Raw genomic sequence first — 24345 nt, forward strand, 5'->3', positions numbered from 1 at the left:
AACAGAAGCATCATAAGAACTAAAATTTAGGCTAAAGGGTAATTTTTTTGACTTAATTGGCAATTTATTTTCCTCCACAAAATCCTCTTGTGCATGTATGTGTACTATCATTTGGAATGAGAATGATCTTTTTAAGATATAAAACTTTCAAGCAAAGTAAGAGTTTTATAATATGTGGTCTCTTTTCCATCTGTAATGTAAGACAGTGTGTTTCTTTTGTCATAAAATAAAAAGTCATTTGGGTAGCCTGAAGGGCAATGTCTTCAAAACTACAGGCTTAGCAGAAACCATTAAATTAAAGTGCTCAGGGTTTTATATTCCTCTTAAACTATAGATTCAATATTATGCATCTTAATCTTCAATCTCCAGACTTCCTATAAATCCATATTAATAAAATATTTGCAACAGTAACCAACACAATAGTAACCAATACAGAGTGAGATAAAGAAAAACTGCAATTTTAGAACACCTTCTAGAATTACCTAATTGACTTGCAAAGTACCATATCCACTTATTAATATCCTAACACATAGAACCTTTTCTGATAATTCCTAAATCCAGCTAGATCGTTGTTTTTCACCCCCTTGAAAACTGACAGCGCTACATTTTCTGTTTTCTTTAAAGGCACTAGGAAACTACGTGTAAACTGTGATATTATTTAAAAGGAATTTTAAGTATTACACAATTCAAGTTTTGGAACGAAAAACAGAATGTCATTAATTTATTTCATATCTCAACTGCAGATTAGAAGTGAAGACTGAATAAAGACAACTGCTGCTTAATCCTGGATGTCTCTGCTAGATCTCTTGTGAAAACTGTGGTCATTTATTCTCTGAACCTAAGGTCACAATCTTTTTAAGCCCTATAGAAGGCTGCATGTTTGCTTCACTCTTTTTATTTAACTGGCTTCTCCTTCAAAGATATTTTAAAGAATATTTACCAAGGAGATTTTTTACTTAGTTTTGCTTTGCAGTTTAAAGTAGCAGAAAGAAGGAGGATCAGCCAAGTCATTCCAGACCAACTGGTACCCCTGAAAATGTGTTTTCCCTAATTCTTCCCCAGCACATGTTTTATTTACCTTCAAAACACTCCTCTTATTTTAAACAACTTGCCTACTTAATTTCCTGTTTGTGATCATTGACTGTAAGTAAGTGAGGTTCATTTTCTTATCTGCATCATGTAGGTAATTAAAGGAAATTGAGAATGGGTAGTGAAGCTTTTATACAACTGAGAATGAAGCTGAATGGAGGGCACTGAGGTCAGCAGAGTCCATTATACTTTTATGTGAGAGGCCGGTATGTCTGCCCTGTCCTTGTTTGCTTAGTGTAGGCTGGACAGACTACTAACTACAAATCTGTTTCTCTGATTTGCCCAGCTGTCCTTGAATAAAGACATCTTCCATTGCAAAATGTTAAATGACAGTGATTGACAACTCTGTGATGAACTCTGCTTGTAACCCCCTGCTACTGTTTTCAGGTTACACAAGAAAAGACAGAATAAAGAAACATCCTTTGTAATCACCTCAAATGGGCCCTGCTGTTCACCCAATAATTTTTTCATTTTAGTTTACTTTTTCATTGTGAATCTCAATCTGTCCTGCAAAGGCTATAGCTTCAACTATTCCACACAATATATAATATATATTATTTTAGTACATTTTATCTGAACACTGTTCTTACTTCCATGGGTGAGGAAACAGATTAAATGACATATCAACCATTAGTCTTCATTCTGAAGTCAAGAAACTCAATACAAACTTCATAGTTAAACCACAAAGCACTGCTGTGCATTTCTCACTTTCCCTTTTCCTCCTCTTAAATCAAGACTGTTGAAGCTCATGTGCACATAATATGTTTACAAGCACCTACCCAGTTATGCATAACTTGGAGTATATCAGGGGATAACTAGGAATTTTAGCTACGGGTTCTGCAATTGTGTGTTTGGTAGTCATGTCACATCTCTCCCTCCTACACTTCTGTGATGGACTTTCCCAATAATGTCTTCCTTTGGGCATTGGAGACTGCTGCATCATTTCAAGGGTGTAGGAGTCCTCTCAGACTTGCATTTCAACCTGTACGTGATGCAGGGTGGACATACAGGAGACTGTAACTTGCACTGCCAGTGGGAAATGTCACACACAGACCTGCATAAACTTGACAGTTACATTTTACAAGGCCAAAGGGCTATTCTGGTAATTGAATTCTGTTTCCTGCATAAGACCAGCCACAGAATCATCTTAGAGCCCTATCTGTAACACTGTGTTCCAAATATGCAACTTATCATCACCCTTAATTTGAACTGTTAGAACAGTTCTAAAAGTAAACTACTCATATTTTAAAATATACCTTTCGCAATTTTGTGATACTATTAGGCATTTGAGCAGTCAGACTGAACTAGAATTTAAATAAAGTATCCAACATGGCAAGTACCATGTTCCACAGTGTCTGTAGAGTTAAATAATCCCCAGATTTTCTTTCTACCCACAAAATGTGTAAGTTAGGCTGGAATGACTGATTTATAATAAGAGCTGAGCTATGAACTTATACCACATGTAAATCTTCTAAAATATTTTAAATCTCAAGTAACTTCATCTTGCCTACAGGAGAGAAGAGGATACTTGTGGACCACAGACAGAAATGGGATCAAGGTGAGTGACTAAAGTAAACTTGAATATTTTAAGTTAAGTTCAGTCATGGGAACAGTAAAACTTACAAAGTTAATGAGTTCTAGACTTTAAAGAGCAGTTGATTAATTTGTAACAATGAGCGTCTAAAACAAACCAAAAATAGTTTCTCACATTCCAGAGTTGAACCAGTAGTCTTTTCTTTAGCAGTGTTGTTATTGAAAATGCCTTAGAACTGACTGCCTGTATGTTCCTTTTCTTTATATGGATACTGTGAACCCAAACACACCGTATTTTCAAATTTAATAAACTTGCAACATTTTGCTCTCTCTCAGGTTTCTGATGTAGAAAGAAACAAAGGAAAAGCATTCTTTGAAAATTTGCTATAAAAACTAACAGTTAGTAAGCTAAAGTATTAAAAAATCTTGCAGTAAACTAGTACTAACTACCAAAATAATAAAAAAGGAGAAAAGATGAGGATCATTTTTAGCTAACACAGTGATTACAATTTCTTTACACAAAACTTGGTTTAAATTACATAAACTTGTAGTCTAAGTACCTACTGAAGGACTGCAAAAATCATACATTTGTGCATAGAATGAACAATAAAAAATAAGCTGCAATACATAAATGTGGGGGGGGGTTTATGGCTGTTCTGTAATTATCACTAATAACACATTATGAAGTAAATTTTAGCTCTCTGCTATCAGAGGTTCAAAGGTATACCAATATGCAACTTCTTTTTACAAGTGCAGACAGCATATTTTGATATTTGGGTAACTGGATAGGCAAATATACGTTCAACGATGATATTATTATATAATTATCTATTGTCTTTTCTTCCATTGTACAAACTGATACAGAATATTCTATTGCACCATCCTGACCTGTGCTACAATGTATAGGAAGTAGCTGGAATCTAAAATTTGAAGCAGTCTGTAATTGTCCTATGGTACTCTTACTATAGGATAGTGAAGAGTAGCATGGTCAAAATAGAGAAATAACAAGGACTGACAGTTTGTGAGTAGATAAGTAATGGGGTCTGTCTCATAAAAGATTCACATTCTAAATTTTTCTTTGAGGAAACTTGAGCTCCTGTATTTAAAACCATTTGAAATTACTTCAAGTTTTTATATGTACACTCGTGTGGAAAAAAATATCATTTGATCCTATTACCAGCAACATAAGGAAAATAAAAAAATTGTTTAAATAAAAGTTCCCAAGTTAATCTTCCTTTGCCTGTGCTCTTCCAAAGAGCACAAGACCATATTATGGAATGACACAAATATATACTATGAAAATTGTTTACATTAACCAACATATTTATATTATATTTTATCATCATATTTGTGAAGGTGACTTTGATTTGCAAGTAAAGACATCAAATTTACACAGATGTATCCTGACAGGCAGCTAGAACATAATTAAACTGACATTTATATTCAGAAAACAAATAAATGTGAAGAAACATGTGCTTTAATAGAGGGAAAAGCAGAAAAAAAATCCCAAATGGACTTAAAAGTTGTTTTCCAGCTCATTGACCAAAAAGTAGATTGAAAAATGGAATTGGAGAAGTACTTGCTAGAATTATTGCTCTGAAAAGTTTAACTTTGTTAGTGATTCCATTATAAACTCCTATTTTAAGGAATTTATTGATAGCCTATAAACGTATGTGTTTTGGTCTCAGTTTTAGGGGACGCAATTCCAACTTCCAAAGTTTAAAACGTTTAAGTGGTTTTTTTACTCTTTGACATAAAAGGTCTAGAGCAATATTAAAGTTAAAATACAGTTATAAACATATGTTTCTAGTTATAAGTTTTAAGAACAAACATGATGCATGTTTTCAAGATTCATATTATAGACTAAAAGGAAAAAGAATGTCATTTTCTACCAGCTCATTCTGTTTTACCCATGTAAAAATATACTTTTAAGACAAACTTTGCAGAAGTAGCATTCCAGATTTCCAGGGTAGCCTGGCAGGCTCTGCTAAACCACAGAGCAGGCTGAAGTTCTGTAGAGATGTTAAAGATGGGGTAACATGATGCAAAAGAATACAACAAAATTTTTCAAGCAAGATTTAAATATATTTACTGCATGACACTGTAGTTCAGCACAGATACCATTTCTATAAATAAGCTCCTCATCTTCATATACTGTATAAAATCTCTCCTTGTCAACTGCATATGTGTGTGGCAGTGCCATCAAATGGCACACAGCATATTAGAGCCAACACTGCAGGGCAGCTCCTTTCCAATGGAAGCCTTCCCATCCTTTCCTTTTCAGAGTTTGTGGCTGTCAGGAAGGAAAGGTGAAAGTAAAGCCCTGTGACAGTCCCTGAGCACCAGAAGAGTCAGAGCCACAGCCCTGAGGCAGCAGCTGTCCTTGGCTGTGGAAAAGGGTGTCGCTCTCTGGTACTGGGGACCTTCACTGTGAACTCTGTCTGCCCTAACTCTCTAATCCAGCTTCGGTAATAGGAAAATGATCTTGTTACTTCTTCAGTACTCCACTGGAATTTTTGGAAAACTGACAGGAGAACAGATATGTGTAGGATTGAGAGCAATGTCCAAGGAAAAAGACTTGCTCAGTATCTTTCTGAAACAAATAGTAACTTTTTTATTTAATTCCTGTTTTGTGTTTAATGGTCTTCTAGAGACAACAGATATGTGTCCAAAAAAAAAAAAGGTATAGAAGTCAAATAGTAAAGTTAACCCAATTAACCAGACAAGAGCGAAACAGTGAGGCTGGGCTACCCTGGGCTCTGTCTCTAGATTTAAGACTCACCAGAGCAGACACTGGAAATTTCCAGCTGAGCAGGAGAAGTTGAAGAGAGAAAGTTGTAAAACCCATCAACATGCAATTATGCAAATCTATTATGTTTTAAACATTAATTTGTAACAATCTTTCAGGATTTAAAACGGGCACATTTCCGCAATGGGATCTGCAAACATAGTTTAGAAGAACACACAAGTTAAAAGTTCTTACAATTCTTATAAAGTTCTCATGTTAGTGATCAGGGGAATCATTGTATTCTCAGACTTTTCACTTTAAACAGACAAGTGTTTGATTTTTGCTTTTAAATAGTTGCATATGATAAATACCACAAATTTTACAATTACAGACATTACGAAAAGTACAAGCTAGGGCAATGAAACAGTTGAGTGACCACTTAAAAACCCCCTGAAGGGTTTAGATTTCACAAGTTCACCTCTTACTTAAAACATCCAAACTACAAACTACCGATGACATTCCTGATGACCTGAGGTCAGGAGACTAAAAGACCTTTGCCACTGAGCACAGAGCAATAGGAGGTCAGCAATATTAGCTACCAGTAGCAGTGAGCAACCTGGCAGATCTGGGAACTTCTAAAGTACAAAGTTAAATTACAGATTTCTGCTTCAGCATGGAGTTGATAAAAGAGTATGCAAGCATGCTAGCACACAGGAGAGGGAGGATTATATAAAATACCATCAATTTGACATGGACAAAAAGTTCTTAGGACCTCCATACTAACTTGAAAGTTGATTTTCCCTTTCTTTTCTAGTTTACTAAGCATATTAGAGTAGCTGAATTTCAGTGTAGGGGAAGATACAGTAATAGATAATACAAACATTGCAATTGTTTTACCAAATGTTAAAAAATATACTTAGAGAACCATTCTGCTTAAGGATGATTTCCTTTCTAAGTTGAATACTTTACTAAAACAAGGAATGAATTCATGATTTTAAGTCCTAACTCTCACAATCCATATTTCATACAGGTTATGATTATAGCCATAATTCAGCACTACTTTTTTTGGCCAGTCCTAATAAAATCCGTTCTAAAAATACTTTTTCCCCAGAATGTATAGGTACTTTCATAGTATTAAGCCTGTTCCCTCTCAGGTTTCTAATTATTGCTTATAAGTAAGTCTGTAACACTTGCACAGTTTAAGGAAAAATAAATGTAAAAGAAGATTAAAGTAGGACAAAAATAAGAGTAAACATATGAAACTGAATACACATTATTCACCTAGAATAAGTTACTTTGACCACAGCAAATAAATATAAATGGAATGGTATAAATTTCATTTATAAAGTGAATTATCATAATGTGAGAGAATTGTTTTATATTATCGCTGCAAATGGTACATTTGAGTTATTGCCTCTCCAAAAGGCCTGGCTTTACCAACTACTTCTCATGAGAATGCTTGGAACCTGCACATTCTGAAGGTGTTATAATCACCTCTTTTTTTTTTTAATCTCAAAACCTTAATGGGGCACTGACCCACAACTTACTTTCTCTGTAATCTCAGGACATATTATAGGAAAGATTTAAAACTGACTGGTTCTGGCTGTACTGAAACTAATTGTATTGCACTAATACAGAAAAGTTTTCAATGCATGAACTCAGTAATGTGCTAATACAAAACTGTGAAAATCTCTCTGAGTATTTTCAAAAGTCTGATTGTCATGAGAAATATACTTCAGTTCCATTTGGATGTCTGTCCGCATTCTGAAATTGAGCTTGGCTGAATTAGCTGGCCCAACTACTGATTGAGATGATGATAGCAATAAAAATTGTAATAGCAAATCCTGGCACAGAGCTTTCCCTGGGAAAACGATCAGTCATTTTCCATCTTTGGCTTTTATCCTCCATTGGGATCTTCCAGTGCAAAGTCCAGACCCAGGGAAGAAGTTAAAAGATCTCTGCATTAAGTTAATGCTACTCTGCGTGGAGACAGGAGTAAGCATTACTAATTCTTTGTGTGAAATGGGGCCCATATATACTGTATATATTAATGGCAAGCTGTAAAAGCTCTGTGTGTTGAAAACCGAATTTCAAATCTGCTGACCTGTGGTAGCTCCCCTAGTGGGGAGGCACAAATGCACTCTGCCACATTTTTGTACTGGATTAAATTCCGGATCTAGACTACTATGTGACTGGAGACAAAAGGGAATAAAAAGTTCACAGGCGTGAATACCTGTCAACATGTGGTGAAACGAGTAGCAGCCTCTGTTCAAGAGAGGCTCAAGGCCAGAATAATAGAAGAACAATATGAACTGGCAGAAATATATGGGAAACTTGGAAGATGCCTACATGCACAATGTCCTTTCAGCAAGCCAGTGCTACTGGTCTAACTTTGAGCACTTTTAAATGAAAATTGTTTAATATAATAATAAAAAAACACAGCTCTAAGAGGAAATGACAGCTGCTGCAAGTAAATTTCAATAAGAGTAGTTCCCTGCTGATAAAAACTGGCATATCTCCACTCATTTCAGTGTAGCTATGAGAATTAACATTGTTTGAAAATCTGACCTAATGTTTTTAAGAACTCAAGAGCTATAAGGAAATACAGAGATGGAAGACATTACAAGGGTGAGAAAGAAGGGCAATCACTGAGGAAACAAAAAAGTCAGTAAAGGAAAAAATATTCCAAGTCTGTTAAACAAATAGACAATCTGTGAGCATTCTAGGGTGCTTGATTTCAGGAAGTTCTATCACCATTTCTGTCACAAATGACCACAGGTCTGATATAAAGAGTAACATGGCAAAAATGCCCTTGTACCACACTGGACCATAACAGAACATGTCACTACCAGAATGGAATGTACCATGCATTTCTAGGGAAGATCTACCACTTTTTGGATGGCAAGTGATAATTTTTCTTGGTGCTGTTCACTGAACACAAGTTTTTGAGAATTTTGTAAACTCTGTGTGCCTACACAGACTTATACCAGGTCTTTCTGACCTGTAAATAAAGGCATTAAACTAAAGGACACTGTAAGAGCTGTATTAAAAAAAAATTAAAATGGCAAGATAACCGATGATTAGGAGACTTGCATATATTTTGGTTCTGGTGTAAAGTTTTAAGAACTTCTTCTGAAAGACAAAGAAAACTGAGATTTTCAGGACCAGATGTCTAGGAAGATCCCATTTGGATTTGAGCTACTTAAATTTGCAATCATGTATTTATACATCTAACAGAGCTTCTGTTTCCCCTAGAATCTGAAAATTAACTAGCTTTGTAGCATCTTCCTTGATCTGCCACCCGTGCCCCGAGGATTAGAGACTCCACCTGAGCTTGTTTTACAAGCATAACAGAAAAAATTAATCTCTGCTGGCAGCAATCCCACTGGGATACTGATGAATAATGATATCCCTCTCTTGCTGCCCTCTCAGTCCACTAGAAAAGCCACTCTAACCCAGCAACGTGGAAACCGCTGAAACCATTCCAGCTGTGGATTAGCAGGCAGTCAAGCATCCATCTGTTCTGTGTGAATCAAGAGAAAGCAAACACACATTCTTATAGCTAAAGAAGTATTAAAAATTAGCATTTTATATGACTGCATACAGTAAATATTAAGACAATCATATATGAAGGAAAAAATAACCTACTATCTACCCCTCACATTGTTTACAATTGCTTATTACCCTAAGCAATTGATAAGACAGTTGCAATTCCCCTCCTTAACCTACCAAGTACTGTGCATTCAATGATTTAATATGTTTAAGATGAAATTTATTAATACTGTATGCATTAGTTGTACCCAAAAAATATTTTTTCAAGAGACATGCATGCACACACATAAGCGAACACAGTGACATGCCTTCACCTTGCCAAGAGAAACATTTAAGAGGCCTCTTTTGAGAGGGATTTTAGCCGTTTTCTCACCCTGTAAGGTGAGAGGTAGAGATTTGAGATATTTTCTCTTTCTGAAAGCTAGCAGTTTGAATAATCTGTGCTGGCTTGCTGGTCTTTTCCACTGGAAGACAGAACGGGGAGACAGTCTAAGCTGGTGTGTGGGCAACCCATCAAACTGGCAATGTCCGATTTGACTCTTCCATAGGAAATTGGACAATGACCTACTATAAATTAAGGAAGCATTACCCCCAAAAAAATACTTACAAAAGTGCATCATTTGACAGTTTTCCCATACATGAATTCTAGTATGTTGCTTGATGCCTGACTCAGATTAATTAAGATGCAGAGGTGGGGAAAATCTGCAACTGTTTGTTCTCGAAAAGCAACCTTCCTATGGTAGACCAAATTCCGAAATATAAACTTTTTCAAAATGCTAAGAAAATTTTATGCCTTTTGTTAGCAAAAATCTTTCTGCAATTTCTTTTAACATTATAGGTAGCATACCTAAGTAACTGTGCAATGAAACATCTCATAAATATTAGGCAAATAATAGGAAAGGCAGATTTCTTAAAAGTTCATCTCTGATAATACATAACATCAACATTTAAAATAAATTTCAATCTGTGAAGCTAGGCTGGTCCTGTCAGGAAAAAAAAAAGAAAATGAGACAAAGAAAGAATCTAAATGTAAATAGGACAATACAAGTGTCAGATACTTCATTAAGGACTGACCAGTAATCCTCTTATGTTCTTTTTTTTTAAAGTACTGTGCTAGAGAAACAATATATGCTGGACACCAATCTTGTATGATGTAGTTATTTCAGCCAAACCAATCCTTATTCTGAAGTTTCTGTTCCAATCAGAGAACAAGTGACAATATGTCATCTTCCTTCTTAACAGTTTTACAAGCAGGAACTTCTTTGTTGAGAGAGAAAAACATTTTTATGCCTTTAAACAGTAGTCTGTACAGTCCAGTTGGTGTCACTAAGTGAACTCTCTTCTGTAAAAACAAATTCATCAGCTATATGACTGTTAACTGTTATAATTTATAGTACAAATGTATAGATCTATGAAAAGCAAAGACATTCCCTAGAAGCCAGTGAAGACAAAAGAACGAAGGCTGCAGAAGGACTAAAGTTTCTTATAACGTTTTAATTACAAATTGGGAGGAAGAAAGCAGGTAGAACTTGAACCGATTTGCTAAAGGCACACTGAGCTTGTAAGACTGCCTTCTGGAGTACTTGGGGCATGAGAACACAGTCATTTATCAAAACAGCATTGCATATTATAAAAAGTTCAGCTTTACCTTAATAAAGATGCAGTTTTGTTTCAACAAATGCAAACATTATTTCAACAAACATATTTTATTTTTGAAAATTAAGCCATATGACATGACTGCTGAAAAAAAAGCCATTTCATTTTCTGTATGAGTACTTCTTAAAGTTGTGGCTGCATGTACACAACTGTGCATAATTTGAAATCTCACATGACAATTCTAACTGCCAAGTAAAAGGTGTTTGTGCTGAAATAAAGAAACAAAAAAATAAATGTTCCATGGTTGAATTGCCTGCAGGTTTGAGCAGTCAGCTGAACTTGCTATCACTGAACTTTCTTCAACTCTATGTACCAAGGACAAACACTGATTTGCCACAGATGGCAGTCAACATTCACGTTTGTAAGTACAAGACCTGGACAGTACTTCCAACTACCTTAGCAGATACAACTGTAATAGCTTCCTGGCTCATCAAAATAGTTTCCATTAGTATACATGAGCGTTTTGCTGCTATAACCGAATCTATAATTCCTGTTAAGGGAATTTATTTCCTCATTTTTCTGACAGAAAAAGTTACTAAAGCAGTTGTTTTGAAAAGGGGGTATAGCCTGAGGCTACTGCCTTCCACTACTACAGCAATATACACAGTCAACAGTTTTTCCCTTGGATGTTGCACTGCAATCAAAACAAATAAGAAAACCTAAACAAAAAACTTTATTATATCCAAGGTAACAGTTCTCATTTTATGGCCTTCCTAGAGGGAAAGGTACATCAAAAACCTTTAACTACAACTTTAAAATGGGTTTTATTTTAACTTTCCTGAGTATGGATTCGGGTTTAGTGTTTTTTTTTTTTTTAATGGGCATATAATGACAGAAATTGTTTCAGAAGATCAGATGAGATAAAAAGGAGACCTGTTAATCAGAGGTTAGAAAGTCATGCATATTGCAGATAGGACAGATTTATATTTTCTGGTTTTGACTGTAATTCTTTCTTATTGATGCCATAAAAATGGAAGACTTATGCCATGTTCAGCTACCTGTCAGTGGTGGGTATTGTTACCCTGATTTACCAACGGACTGCGCTTTTCTGGAAAGGCAGGCAGCATCTGATGCTTTCAAACTAAAAATCAAACAATCATTTGGCAAAAGAAAAATAGGAAACAGCTGTGTCACGATGTTAGGAAAAAAATACTTATTCAAGTACTACAGCAACATTAAAAACTGCTCCATCTACTGGGACTAGAGAAAAATCAAGACTAATTGAATGTGTGAGAATTCATATAAGTACTTTTTCTGTAAGAACAAGGTATTTTTGAATATAGTGGATATAGATGATGGAATTTGGATGCTAATAAAATTCACTAAAGTGTTTTGTTTTATTTTCATGAACCTAAAGATCATTTTCAAATTGAAACTATTTTATTAAACATACTGTGATACCATCTAGATGTTTCCAGTGGTAACTGAAGCACAAAAGTTTTAAAATGTTAAAATCCAGATAATAAAGAAAGTATAGAAAATAAGTAAATGATCCTGGAAATGCCTGTGTTTAGGATGAAATTTATGCATTGAACTGTCCTAGGTATGGATTTATTCTAAAGAAAAGATTTAATGGTAAGAGGTAACAGTTTTCTTCTATTACAAGGGGTCACTAAAATGTGCATAACGGCTGAGGCCTCTTCCTGTTTGCAGAGTGGCCACAGCAGTCATGTTCATATTGTTGGGAATGTACAATAGATGTGAAATCAAATATAAAAGTTCTTTAAAGGTTAGCATGTAACATAATTGCTTTTCATCTGATATAAATTTTACATAATAAAGTATTTCTATTCTTGACACTGAAATGTCACATTCAAAAAGAGTAACATAATGAATACAGTCTTGCTGTGCTTTTATGCCTTGAGCAAAATCATAGTAGCACCTTTATTTTCTTCTAAATTAAATGCAAATGTAATTTTAAACTAGAAAATTACTGATGCAGGAAGAACAATCTGATTTTTTATGCAATTACTACAGAACAGAAACACAGTTTTATACAATATCTTAGAATATCCTAAAAGCAATGTCTGTGCCATGGCTTGCAGAGAAAATATTACACAAAACTTATTAGCTTCTTCTTGGATAGTATTTTTGTAAGTATTAATTCCTCCTTCCCTGGTGCCCAACTGGAGATCTGTTGAAAAGATGGTCAATCACTGAGTCAAAAGCTTTGTGGACCCTTAATGGCAGACCAAACTAGCAATAAAATTGTGATACAGAAATAAAATTATTTTAGACTGAGAGTGTAAATATTCACAAAGACTATCATATTTCTCTGATTAGTACCAACGATGATCAACACAAAATAAAACTACAGGTTAATACAGTTATGTAGAATCTCATAGTACAAATACCTAATAGGTAATGAATGACAGATAAGGCAATAATAAAATCACTCTTATCTATATATCTGGGATGGAGAGTGCCTGTTTTATGAACCTCCTTCAAATCTGTGATTCCAGAAACAACTGATTGTCTGCAGAGTTCCAAATTACTCAGTCTAATACAAGTCAGTGTAATTACATCAATGTTCAGAAAGAAATATAGGCAAGAGGTATATGGATAAAAAAATCTATACCACAGAAAGACAGACATGTATGCTGCACTACAACACAAATACCATATTGCTCCTGTCTCTAAGCTCCCTGAAATCTTCTACCAAAAGAAACCTATCTCTTATAAGCAATTTACATGAAAGACAGCAGTAGGCACATGAAAAACAACCAGTTCCCTTTTGTATGTGGAATTAAAAAAACAGAAATCAGACAACATGCAGATAAAACAAGGGATGAAAGATGGTAATAGTGTTCTCCCTTCACTGCCTGGTAGGGACAGGCATGACAAATTGTTTGCTCTGTAAATAGGACTATTAACCAGATAACAAGGTAAATGTAGCAACAAATCACCAAAAATCATGAAACTAGTGAATCTAGACATCACAGTCCTGATCAATCATCAAAGACAGACTTCCTTTCATCAAGATACAACTAATCTCTATTTGGTTTTAGAAACATTTGTGCAGGAAAAGACAAGGATCATCCAAAAGTATCTCACATAGTTTTTTATCTACATCTCTGTTTTAATCTCTGCACCTAACTTTCAGAATAAAAGAAAACAGTCTTTAGGTACCGCAGGGAAATCCAGCCCGTCAGTAATAATTCATGAACACTTTCTCATCAATAATACTTAATGCAAGAAGCACCATAACTCAACAGTGATTAAGCTCATTTGGATTACTACTGTCTGAGCACGGTTAGGAAAGTTTTAAAGAAAGCTCTATGGAAAATCATTAAACACTTTTTCTCAGAAAAAAATACAGGCCCACTAGCACAAGTCAGTGACAAAAGTAACTGAATCTGAACTTCAGCCCAAGACAGATTAAAGATCTCAAGCACAGATTTACCAAGAGGAGCAGGGAAAGTGTGAGGGGATTGTACGCCACCTATTTGGATCACTTATCACTCTATACTTCCAACATGACTGTAAGGCTATTCTTATGTGCTGTGTTTCTGTTCATGTTAAGAGTACCTCAACCCCTAAGGCATACTGGAAAAAAATTCATTTGATCTTGCAAAATGCTGGCACATGATCAAACGAAAAAATAAAAACAGAGAAAAGAAAAGATACTGGGGAAGACCATGAGTAGTCCTGACTAAGTGGAAACAAATCTAAGTGATTTCTTTGAGAGATTCATCAACACTAGAAAAAGGATGACTCAAAACTACTTTTTCAAGTGAGCTGTAAAGATTTTCTGACAATTCATTGGTGAACAATTCTGAATTTTAAACACTGCCATCAGCATGGAAAAATATCAATCTGAAACTCAAAATCCCTTAATCAAACTCAGATTTCAACACCATAACACAATCCTAAATTTCTGAGCTCTTGAATGCAATCTTGCTTTTTTTCTAGTTTTCTTTAAAGGAAACTTTTCCTCCTTTTCAATTTCAATATATATTTGGTATATATCCCATTTCAAACCCAAAAATCAGGATTGTCTTTGTTAAAATTGTTCACTTCTGTCTTCCTTAGATACATCAAACAACTTGTAAACATCTAAAGGTTTGCAAGATTATGAAAAATGCCAGGGAATAATAGGTGTTATATCTACAAAATCCTGCAGCTGCATGAGAAATGCTTGGATGGTTATTTTTAAAGGAGTCCAAAATTCAAAACTTTAAAACTGAGTTATCAGAAGAATAATCATAATTATGTTTTGTAATGGTAACAGGCTTTTTTGTACTATAGTTACAGCTTTCAGTTCCAGCATCATTAAGAGATTCTTCAAATTACTTTTTAAACATCCTTTCCCCTCAGGATTTTCACTTATACCTAATTAGACTACTTACCCCATGCCATGTAATTCCCTATTGCCAAAACTGCTAAATGCTTCAATAAGAAGGAGAAGGGCAACAGTGGAGTGAGGCAGATGTAATGTCATTGGTTAACAATAGAGGTGTGAAGCAACTGCTGTAATTATAAAACTCATTAATTCATAGTGTTTAGGGGGAAAAAAAACCCCTTGGCAATAACTTTGAAATGGCAATTCTTTTCAACACTACATCAGATTAAAAAAAACCCTTTCAATTTACACCTTCAACAAGACAGAACAGTAGTTCCACTGGTAATTATGAAAACCAATATCCCCATAAAAAGTAAGCAAAACCTGTCAGCTCTAACGGCATCCACCATTCATGTATCCTTTTCATATTTTAAATTGATACGTGGCATATTTTGACCCTTAAGCAATTTTAATTTTAAGTCTCATTCCTCTTAAGACTGTAAATGGACAACTTTCAAGACTGTATTTTCAGGAAAAAAAATTAGAGAGAACTAAAGCAAGATTAATGAATTTAAAATTTTACAATCTCTGCCCAATTGGTAGGGCTCTGCCATTTACTTTTGGGCTTCCTGAATGCAAGCATTCAAATACATGAGGAGCCCTGACTTAAGATAGGGAACATTAGTTTCTGCTTCTGTCATTCCTCTTCCATATGCTGCTCACCAGCTGAGGCAGTGTTGTGAAATGCCATCTCTGCTAATGCTATTCTCAAACTTACCCTGCCTAAATTTGTCTGAAAAAAAATCCTGATGTTTCTCTAGATGGAGAAAATTTTCTTTAAAGAGAAGAAAAGATTTTAATGAGAGCTGGAGTAAAGCTCTCATCTTGAATATTTAACTTCTGTTCACATGTGGACACTTCCTAAAATTTCAGTTATTTGACATACAGGACATATAGGAGTTGTGGATTATTATCATTTTGAATTCAGCCGAATACACTGAATTTCATTTAATATAATTGCAATGTTTTCTGACAAGAGAACAACAGATACTGCAGGGTCAGAGACAGCAATTCCGCTATTTAGACTCTATAACACTTTCCATTATAAAATATTACTGTGGCCTCTATTTTTGAGCTGTAACACTCTGAATGTTTGCAGCAGGCAATTTTAAATTTATCAGAAAGAAAAGTCTTTGTACTAGAAAAGTGCTTTTCCTAGAGTCATAAAAGGCTGATCAGGTTTTATTGAGTTGCACTACTATGCCCTAACTTCTTGTATTTCTCCTCAGAGAATTTTTGGCAGTATGTCAAAACAATAATGAATATAAAAGTTATATACATAAATACTACAAGATGGAACTCTAAATTTAGACATTAGCAGTTGGAAATCAGAATATTATGGAATTTGGGCCACTTGTATAATGTAAATGTAACAGAGACTATAATCATAAGTGGGCAGAAATATGTTTTTGGGGATAATATTCAGACATTTCTTGTTTTTATATATGTGTGTACAAGCAGAGTTACATCATTTTGAAAAAAGAGAGTCTGCAGATATAACTACTTAAGTACGTAAAAAGGAAAATAGAGTAAACCCTTGTTCTTCTATGGTGAGAATGTAATACTAACACAGTGCATTGTACCCTGTGTCTTTGGCCATGCATTGCACTTGTCTATTAAACAGTCCCTAGACTAACTGTATGAGATGGTGGTATTGGAGGCTATGACGTCGTGGATCATGAGGTGGGTGCAAAAAAAGACGTTTTAGGAAAGAGGTCTTCCCATGTGTTTCCCCTACTTCTTAAAGCTGCTGTATCTTACAGATTGTCCCAGTGCAATCCCAGTTCCCCCCACACATGTATTATACCTAACTTACAAAAGACAAATATCAAATTTGTATAGTCGTTCTAAAAGAACATAAGAAGAGAAAGAGGCATGTAAATTAATTTTGATGTACTGATTGGATGTAACACTTGAAACATCATAAATTATTCAGGTATATTTCTCAAAACAATAAAAAAAATAAATTACAGATCAGGGAAGAAAGGCCTTTACACTTTTGACACTTTCAAGAGTCAAAAAACATGCACATTAAAGTTAAGAAAATATCTGCACTTACTGTCAAAATTAAGAGCAATTCTTCAATGTTGCTTTCAGGTTTCAACTGCTCTTTGAACATCCCAATGGTTGGATGCTTCAAATAATAATAGGAAGCAATGCGACCGTATGTCAGAGGTTCAATGCTGCGATTATCCTGTTAGAAGAGGAATCAGATACATGTTGCTTCCAAGTGGTTCAATATCAAGGGTACCTACATAGCTGTGAAAATGTTAGGACTGCATTATAAGAGAGAACAGCAAAAACAATTTAGCATCGTAATTTAGCCACAAGAATTTTCAATGTAAGTCTTACAAAGAGCACCATAGAAAAACTAACATCTCAAATCAAGGAGCATGTATCCTGCTGGTCACAACTTTTAGGAGCATGTATTTTACTGAATCTTGATAGGCATAGATTAGTCTTACCTCCCCAATTTCAATACAGTAGGAGCATTCCAAATCAAACAGGGATTTCTCAACAAGGCTTGAGAGGTACTTATTCATAGTGTCATGGCTCACATCATCCAAGTTATAGTAACTAAATAAATTGAAAAAAAATGCTTTACATAAATATTTTGTACAGTCTGAAGATTTTTAACAATGATATGTTGTAGGAAAACTTACAAGGCTTCTATAATATACACGTACTTGTAACAGCAAATATCCACATTAAGCAATTAAACACAAAACTATTAATTCATTAAGACTAACAAGAAATTCATGATTCTTAAATGGTTTGTGGGAGTAACCAACATAGGACAAACATGTACATATGAAAAGATGGTAATTTATCTGTCTATTAATAGAAAGGTTGATACAAACAGAACTGGACTGGCTGTATTTTGTTATTGGAAAAATTTTCCTGATTGCATAAGTACACTTTCCAGCTAAGCATAAAAGTGAACAAGCAAAACTAACACAAGTAACAGTATTTTAACTTCAAGAGAAGAGAAGAAAACCCACCCAGAAGAGCAACTGTTCTTACATCCTGGAACTCTGAAAGTAAAAACTAGGCATATAGTGACATCTCTTGAAAAATTAAACTTACACCAATATTGGTGTTTGCTGTTATATTTCAGTGTCACTTTATTTGCAAAGTTAAAATTGCTAGAAAAAGAATATGGTATTTATCAATGTGGTTACCTTGTTCATGTATAATGCCTAGGTAAACTATATAGTCACAATGGCTCTTTGTTCTCTGTATGAATAAAAAATGTTCATACTGTTATGCCAGCCTATAAAAAAGACACAGTGACTGAAGGTTGCACTCCTTAACTGTAGAACTTAGGGCAAAATTTTTAATTAGAAAACTAACATAATTCCACTGAGAACTTTTACTCCAGATAAAAATGCAGTAAGAACTTGTGTCCTAGACTGAACTAAGGTACCAATTCAGAAACTAACAATTAAGTTTGATAAGCAATAAAGAAAAACTGATCATGCTCATGAAGTTTTAAAATTCCGAATTTAAGCAGAGTAATTAAATCATGTAATTTCCATGCAGAATTCCACCAAACAAAAATTTTGATGTTTTATTGAAATATTAGAAAACACAATAAAAAAGGTAGTCCATGCTCATTTAATTCTGTCAAACACTGTCCCAGAAATAGACTACTGAGATTGATGCAAGGATAAGAGATGTTTCTTTGTTCTAACTGGCTGCTTTACTAAAATTTCCTGCTGTTATGACGTAATTAGCATGCCCACTTGAAACAATACCACATGGTGTAATGGAGAGTAGGTTCTTTCAATGCTGTTTTGTTCAGGCAAACTGGCTGCAAAACATTGGGCCGAGATTAATTTTAGCTAATTTTACAAAGTTGCAGCTGCACCTGATTTAGTTGTTTTAACTCCCCTCACTGCCAATTGAAAGAAATATGTGCTTGTAGAGTGCTATTCATCTGAAGTATTTCTGCTTTAGGATGAGGTGAAATGTAATCACTGATGAAAAATAAAGAACTTTAGACAACTAGTGCAGTTGTTGATGCACTGTATTTGGGCAGAAGAATCCCATTCTCTGAGTTAAGCTCTATTTTATTCACTGTAATGCTGCTATTTGCAAATTTCAAAAGACAGAATTGCATTTTTATATACTACAAACATGCTTCTGTAAATGCTTTATTTATAGAATCTGATTTGCATTATTATTTTCTTAAACAACATTTTTAAACTTGTTTTTAACAACAGTTTTTTTAACATTTATCTTTTTAAATAGCAGTAGCACAACAGAAAAAAGCCTGAATGCTAAATAGGAGTCTCATAATTTCCAGACTTTTTCCCTTTGCTATTAATTCCAAATCATGGGATTAATTCTATGAAGCTTTGAATGTTTACTTATAATTGGGTAAAGTTGGAGTAAAACAGTACTACCATAAGAAAAGATTAAAAAAATCTGTTCTGATAGCAGTCAGCTACATTAGACAACAACAAAGCAGAGATATATGGCAGTGGAGTATTCAACTGTGGGTACATACTAAGATGATCTCATACTTAAAACACAGCTATTGTCCAAACCAAAACCAAACTAAGAGAAATATTTATATTGACTATATAACGCTTTTATATAAAATGCTTTAGACGGCCATATATTATCAGCCTCATGCAAAGAAAACTTTTTGTAGAAAAACTTTTCGTAGTGTTTTCCATGCAAACTAATTTTCAAGAGTTCCCTATTCATTTACTGAAGTAATATAGTGATGTTAGAAAATGGTCAATATTTTCACCTGCTCTTTTTGTCTGCCTGATATCACTGAAAACATTTAGTTTCTGCTTATTAGCAGAAATTACTCTGTAAAATTTTGTTTACCTTCTGAAGATAACTGAGCAAATTAGCTAGATAAGTTGTTTAAGGATGTGAACAAATTTTCTATTTCATACACCTAAATCACTAATGATTCATTAGTATTTTTATCTAAATTGAATAGAACACTGCTGAAATGCTTATAATTAAGGCACTTTGTTGTCATGGTATTCAGACTTCCACCACATAATTTCAGCACTTTTACTTGCAGTACTACAACATTGGTGATGAATACTGATAAAATAAAGGAAGAAACATGGGCAATACACTGAAATTATTTTCTGAGCCTGTGTTTAAGTCACTAATTCAAAAAAGATTTTATCTTGTGCTCTGCCTAATTTGCAGTATTTCACTGAAGTTATAATCTTAAAATGCCTTTTAAAAATCATGTGAATTTTAAATGTGCTGCTTTCTGGTAAGTTTTTGTCAAAGGAGTAAATATCTAGCTGCATAGCACAAATAAAACAATGTAAAGAAAAATCTTAAATGGTTTGCAATCTTGAGTGAAGTGCTGCCAGTATCTTTTAACTACTGTCTATAATGAGGTAAATATAATTTTGAGCACATCTACAGGATCTTCTAGGTAATTCAGCACATTTTCCCCTAATAAAAATCAAAGCCATTCATCTTGAAAGACTGTGTTAAAATCATTAGTGAAAACACAGGTATCATGACATTACCATTTTCAATGTTCGGGGATAAATGCAAATTGAATTCTGCATGTTGGTATGCTCCAAGTATAAAACCTGCATCATATGTGAGTTCCTCTGTGAAGCCATATTACCTAACTATTTAATTACAGATAAAGAATAAAAACAATGCAGTTTCATGCTCACTGCATTGAATCATCTAGTCATTATTTCCTCTTCGCTATAAACAGACAGCCTACCTTTTTATCAGCACACCATTTCATTTATTTCACAGTGAAGCCCAGTTTCACAATAATTGACTTGTCAGAAGCTCTAATTTATGAGGCTGGGCTCTGTAAGCCTTCTCCTATATTGGACTCAACCTGCACACAAGCAGGGTTGAATATTTACAATGCTGTTAACAGGTGCTGAGTTGTTTAATGATTCTAATAGCCAGAAGCGTACTGAGAAAGCCAGCGGGATCACAATTACAGGCTGTTTGAACACAACAATTACTCGTCCCCTGAGAGGTGTGAAAGTCAAAGGCAGTTTTATCCTAACAGCATCTAGCACATGGGCTACACAGGCTAACTTCCATTAGTAGTCCATAGGGAAAAAGCAATAACAGACCCCAAGGTATCATAAAAATTTACAAAGTATGTAAAATTTAAACAATCAAAAACTGAAGGAACTTTTTATTGTCTTTTAAATAACATATTTAAAATCTCAAAATCTTAGCAAGAACATCAAACTGTGAAACATGAACTTATTTCTCTAATCTAAGGAAGTGTGGAATTTCATCAGCTGAGAGAGATAGAGAGACATGCAGGAACATAAAATGTAGATGAAGTTACACAAAACATTTAGGATTTAATGTGAATGGTGGCAATCATTTCCTGTTTAGCTTATGTAAACCTGACCTGAGATCTCTCTGGGAAATTTTTCATCAGCCTTGAAATGGTCCTGCTATAACTGTCAATGCTGTGAAGTCATTTGTTACAGCACCATGTTTTTTATGTTCAGATTATACGGTAGTAATAGTGACACACATAATAAAAATTGGCGACAGAGTCAGGCAAAAATATTATAAGAAAAAGCTTGCGAGCCAGTAGGCCTTTTGAAGCAAATGCACAATAAGATTTAGTTGATAGCAAGAAAGTGAGCTTTCTGAAATTTTACAATTCTGAAATCAGAATTTTGTTATGAACAAGTATGGGGGAGCATTCATAGTAAAATTTTGTAAGTCCCTTTACTGCAATCATCAATTATATTTACTTTCATCAGCTTGTGGCCTTCAGCAGCTGCCATCTTCAAAGGGAACCATGGAAATCATATGGAGTATATGGCACAATTGATGAACATTCATAGCCAGAGAGCTATGAACCAATGTGCCAACTCACCCTTGTTAAGGTACTGAGTGATTCTGGAGTCCATAATTGGCTTGCTAAACAGCATTACAGCATGCACGATTACTGCAGACAGTTATGTCTTTCTGTATTTTACTTCTATCACATTTTCTTGCATCCATATATTTGCTTAGGTCAGGTATGAGAAATAGATACACTGCTATCTTTAATCAGCTTTCAGTATGCTGTACAATGTGGTTATTTAAGAACAAAAAATTATCCAACTTCTCTGACAACAGCAAGTCATTTACCTCCACATCAGTGCTTCTAGGTATCTACAAGGAAGTTTACCTCCCAAGATGCGTTCATGAGAAATAAAAATAGACACCTAGATTTCCTTATATATTGATCTGACATTTCTTTTTCCTAGCATATATTTCAACAGACAATTTATACATGTAAATCATATCCAAGAGTAGGAAGACAATTATGTGAATTTGCTTTCTGAACGGGGAAAGATGCAGGGTCTTCAGCTTTGTATTCTCATCTAAGATTGCAGCAGACTGGGGAACAGGAGGTGGCTCAAATACTCAGCAGCCTCAGGTTTCCCTGCCTGATGGACTCAGATAAACTTTATTTGTCTGCATATTTGGTAAAACCATACAAAAAACTACATTCCTGTACTTTTCACATCACAGTGATCCTAACAATTCATAATAATGCCTATAGCTGTCATTTATGAAATATATATATAGATGCATATGTATATAAATGCATATGGAGTGAAATGTCACTGTAAAAAGAAGAGTCCACCCTGTGAAATATACCAACAATATTACCAACTCAAAATGTGGATATTGGTAACTGCTCCAGTTCTAGCATCTGTAAGTAGCTACTGTAAAGTTTTACCATTTTATCTCTTCATCTTAGCTAATTTAACTTTCTTCAGAAATTCCTCTTTCTGATACAATTCCAAACTAACCCTAAAATTCTGAATAACTGTGATTTTTCACGGAAATACATATGTATTCTACCCTGACTTGACTTCTATCCTGATATTACCTGTCATCTCAATTCCAGAAACTATACTGGTACATATCAGTAATAACTATAACTTGTATTCAGATGTTTTATTCACATGCTCAGCTAACCATACTGAGAAACTGAAATTTAAAGCAAAACATAAGTGCATGATGATAAGAGCATCACTCTGAGATCATTTACTTATAATTTATGCTGTATTATTCATTCACTCCAGAAAACTTTGTAAGGCTGATATAAAGTGAAAAAAAACCCTAACAATAATTCTCAGAATGAATTAATAGAATATTTTTTTTCAGGTCTTCACAAGGAATTTACACAGAAAGCTGATTTTATAAGTGTTTACACATACACAGATGCACTCATATATATTTATAAATGCATAAATAGCTACACACATTTTAAGAGCAATGCGATATGTACTTTCAGAATATCTAAATATTAACTTTCCAAATGAAAGCTGATTCTGCTTAACTTTACATATGTTGTAAATTTTTACTTCTCTTTCACTGCACATGTATCTGGAAAATATCATAACCTGATTTACAGAAAATGTTTCCCATAGCCATTTCTCTTTTGCAGCTTACAATCTTTTATAAGGGTAAAAGAATGAAACAATCAAGGCATTTCAGGCTAGGAAGGAAGATAGATGAGCCCTGTCAAAATAGTCCCTGCAAAGAACAGGGTACTCTGCTGACTTGTCAGGTGTGACCTTGACTTAGTAAAGAACATACCAACTACAGTTCTGTGTGCAAAGAAGGACACGATGTAGTACATTACTAAAGTTGTACAGAAACTTTGGGGAAGAATAGGGAAGGAACTCTGGATATTGACACTGATACACTTTCATAAACAGCTTTGTTTGGACCACTCCTCTCATTTGCATGTCGTCTCTTGGACAGCATGTACAGGACTAGTTGATGTGCCTCTAAGCAAAACTAGCACTCAGCTACTCTACTCCCCCAAATCAACAGCTCAATTACCCCTCTCAACTAGACTATTAAAACCCATTCCACAGATTTTGAGAGACAAAGGTTCATCAAACAAAATTAAAATGGTTTGATGAAAAGAAGTATTTTAACATGCAAAGGTTTTCAATACCATAACCTCCTCCCCCGCCCCCCGTCCCCCCCATCATTACAAGTTTTAACTAATTATCTCAAGTTTAACAGAAAAACCTTTCATAGAGACTCCATGTTTGGAAGAAACTTGGACACTCAGAGCAAAAGGATACTTTGATTTCTATTTCACAACAATGGTGGATTAGCCTTACTCAAACAGTACAAATTGTAGGCATTCAGTAAGACATTTTATGATACTGGATAGGAATAGGATGATCCTACATTTGTTTATGCAGCTTTAATATACAAGTAGCTAAGACTGGCAATAAATGAGAATATAAATCTTCTGCATATTATCTATTATCCCCATTATTTTGGGGATTTACAGCATCACATGCAATGACTTTTATGCCAATGAATCCCAAGGCAATTTACTAATCGTGCATAAAGAAATTATTCACCACTAAGGTACAATCACCTGCTGTCTGGAAAATAGTTCTTGTTTCACAGTGGAGAGAAATTGCTTTGG

The 24345-nt window shown here is 34.5% G+C and overlaps 1 protein-coding gene across 2 annotated transcripts in view; it reads right to left on the reverse strand.

Moving 5' to 3' along the window:
* The window catches only part of ASCC3 (activating signal cointegrator 1 complex subunit 3), a 266328-nt gene that overhangs the window by 23767 nt on the left and 218216 nt on the right, over positions 1 to 24345 (reverse strand). For both annotated transcript variants that reach the window (XM_071548808.1, XM_071548809.1), the window contains 2 exons: positions 17366 to 17477; positions 16960 to 17094 (listed from right to left, as the gene is read on the reverse strand). In XM_071548808.1, the coding sequence (XP_071404909.1) occupies positions 16960 to 17094; positions 17366 to 17477 (247 nt within the window). The remainder of the gene's footprint in view (positions 1 to 16959; positions 17095 to 17365; positions 17478 to 24345) is intronic.

This window comes from Pithys albifrons, chromosome 2 (genome assembly GCF_047495875.1).
Source record: "Pithys albifrons albifrons isolate INPA30051 chromosome 2, PitAlb_v1, whole genome shotgun sequence".
NCBI lineage: Eukaryota > Metazoa > Chordata > Aves > Passeriformes > Thamnophilidae > Pithys > Pithys albifrons.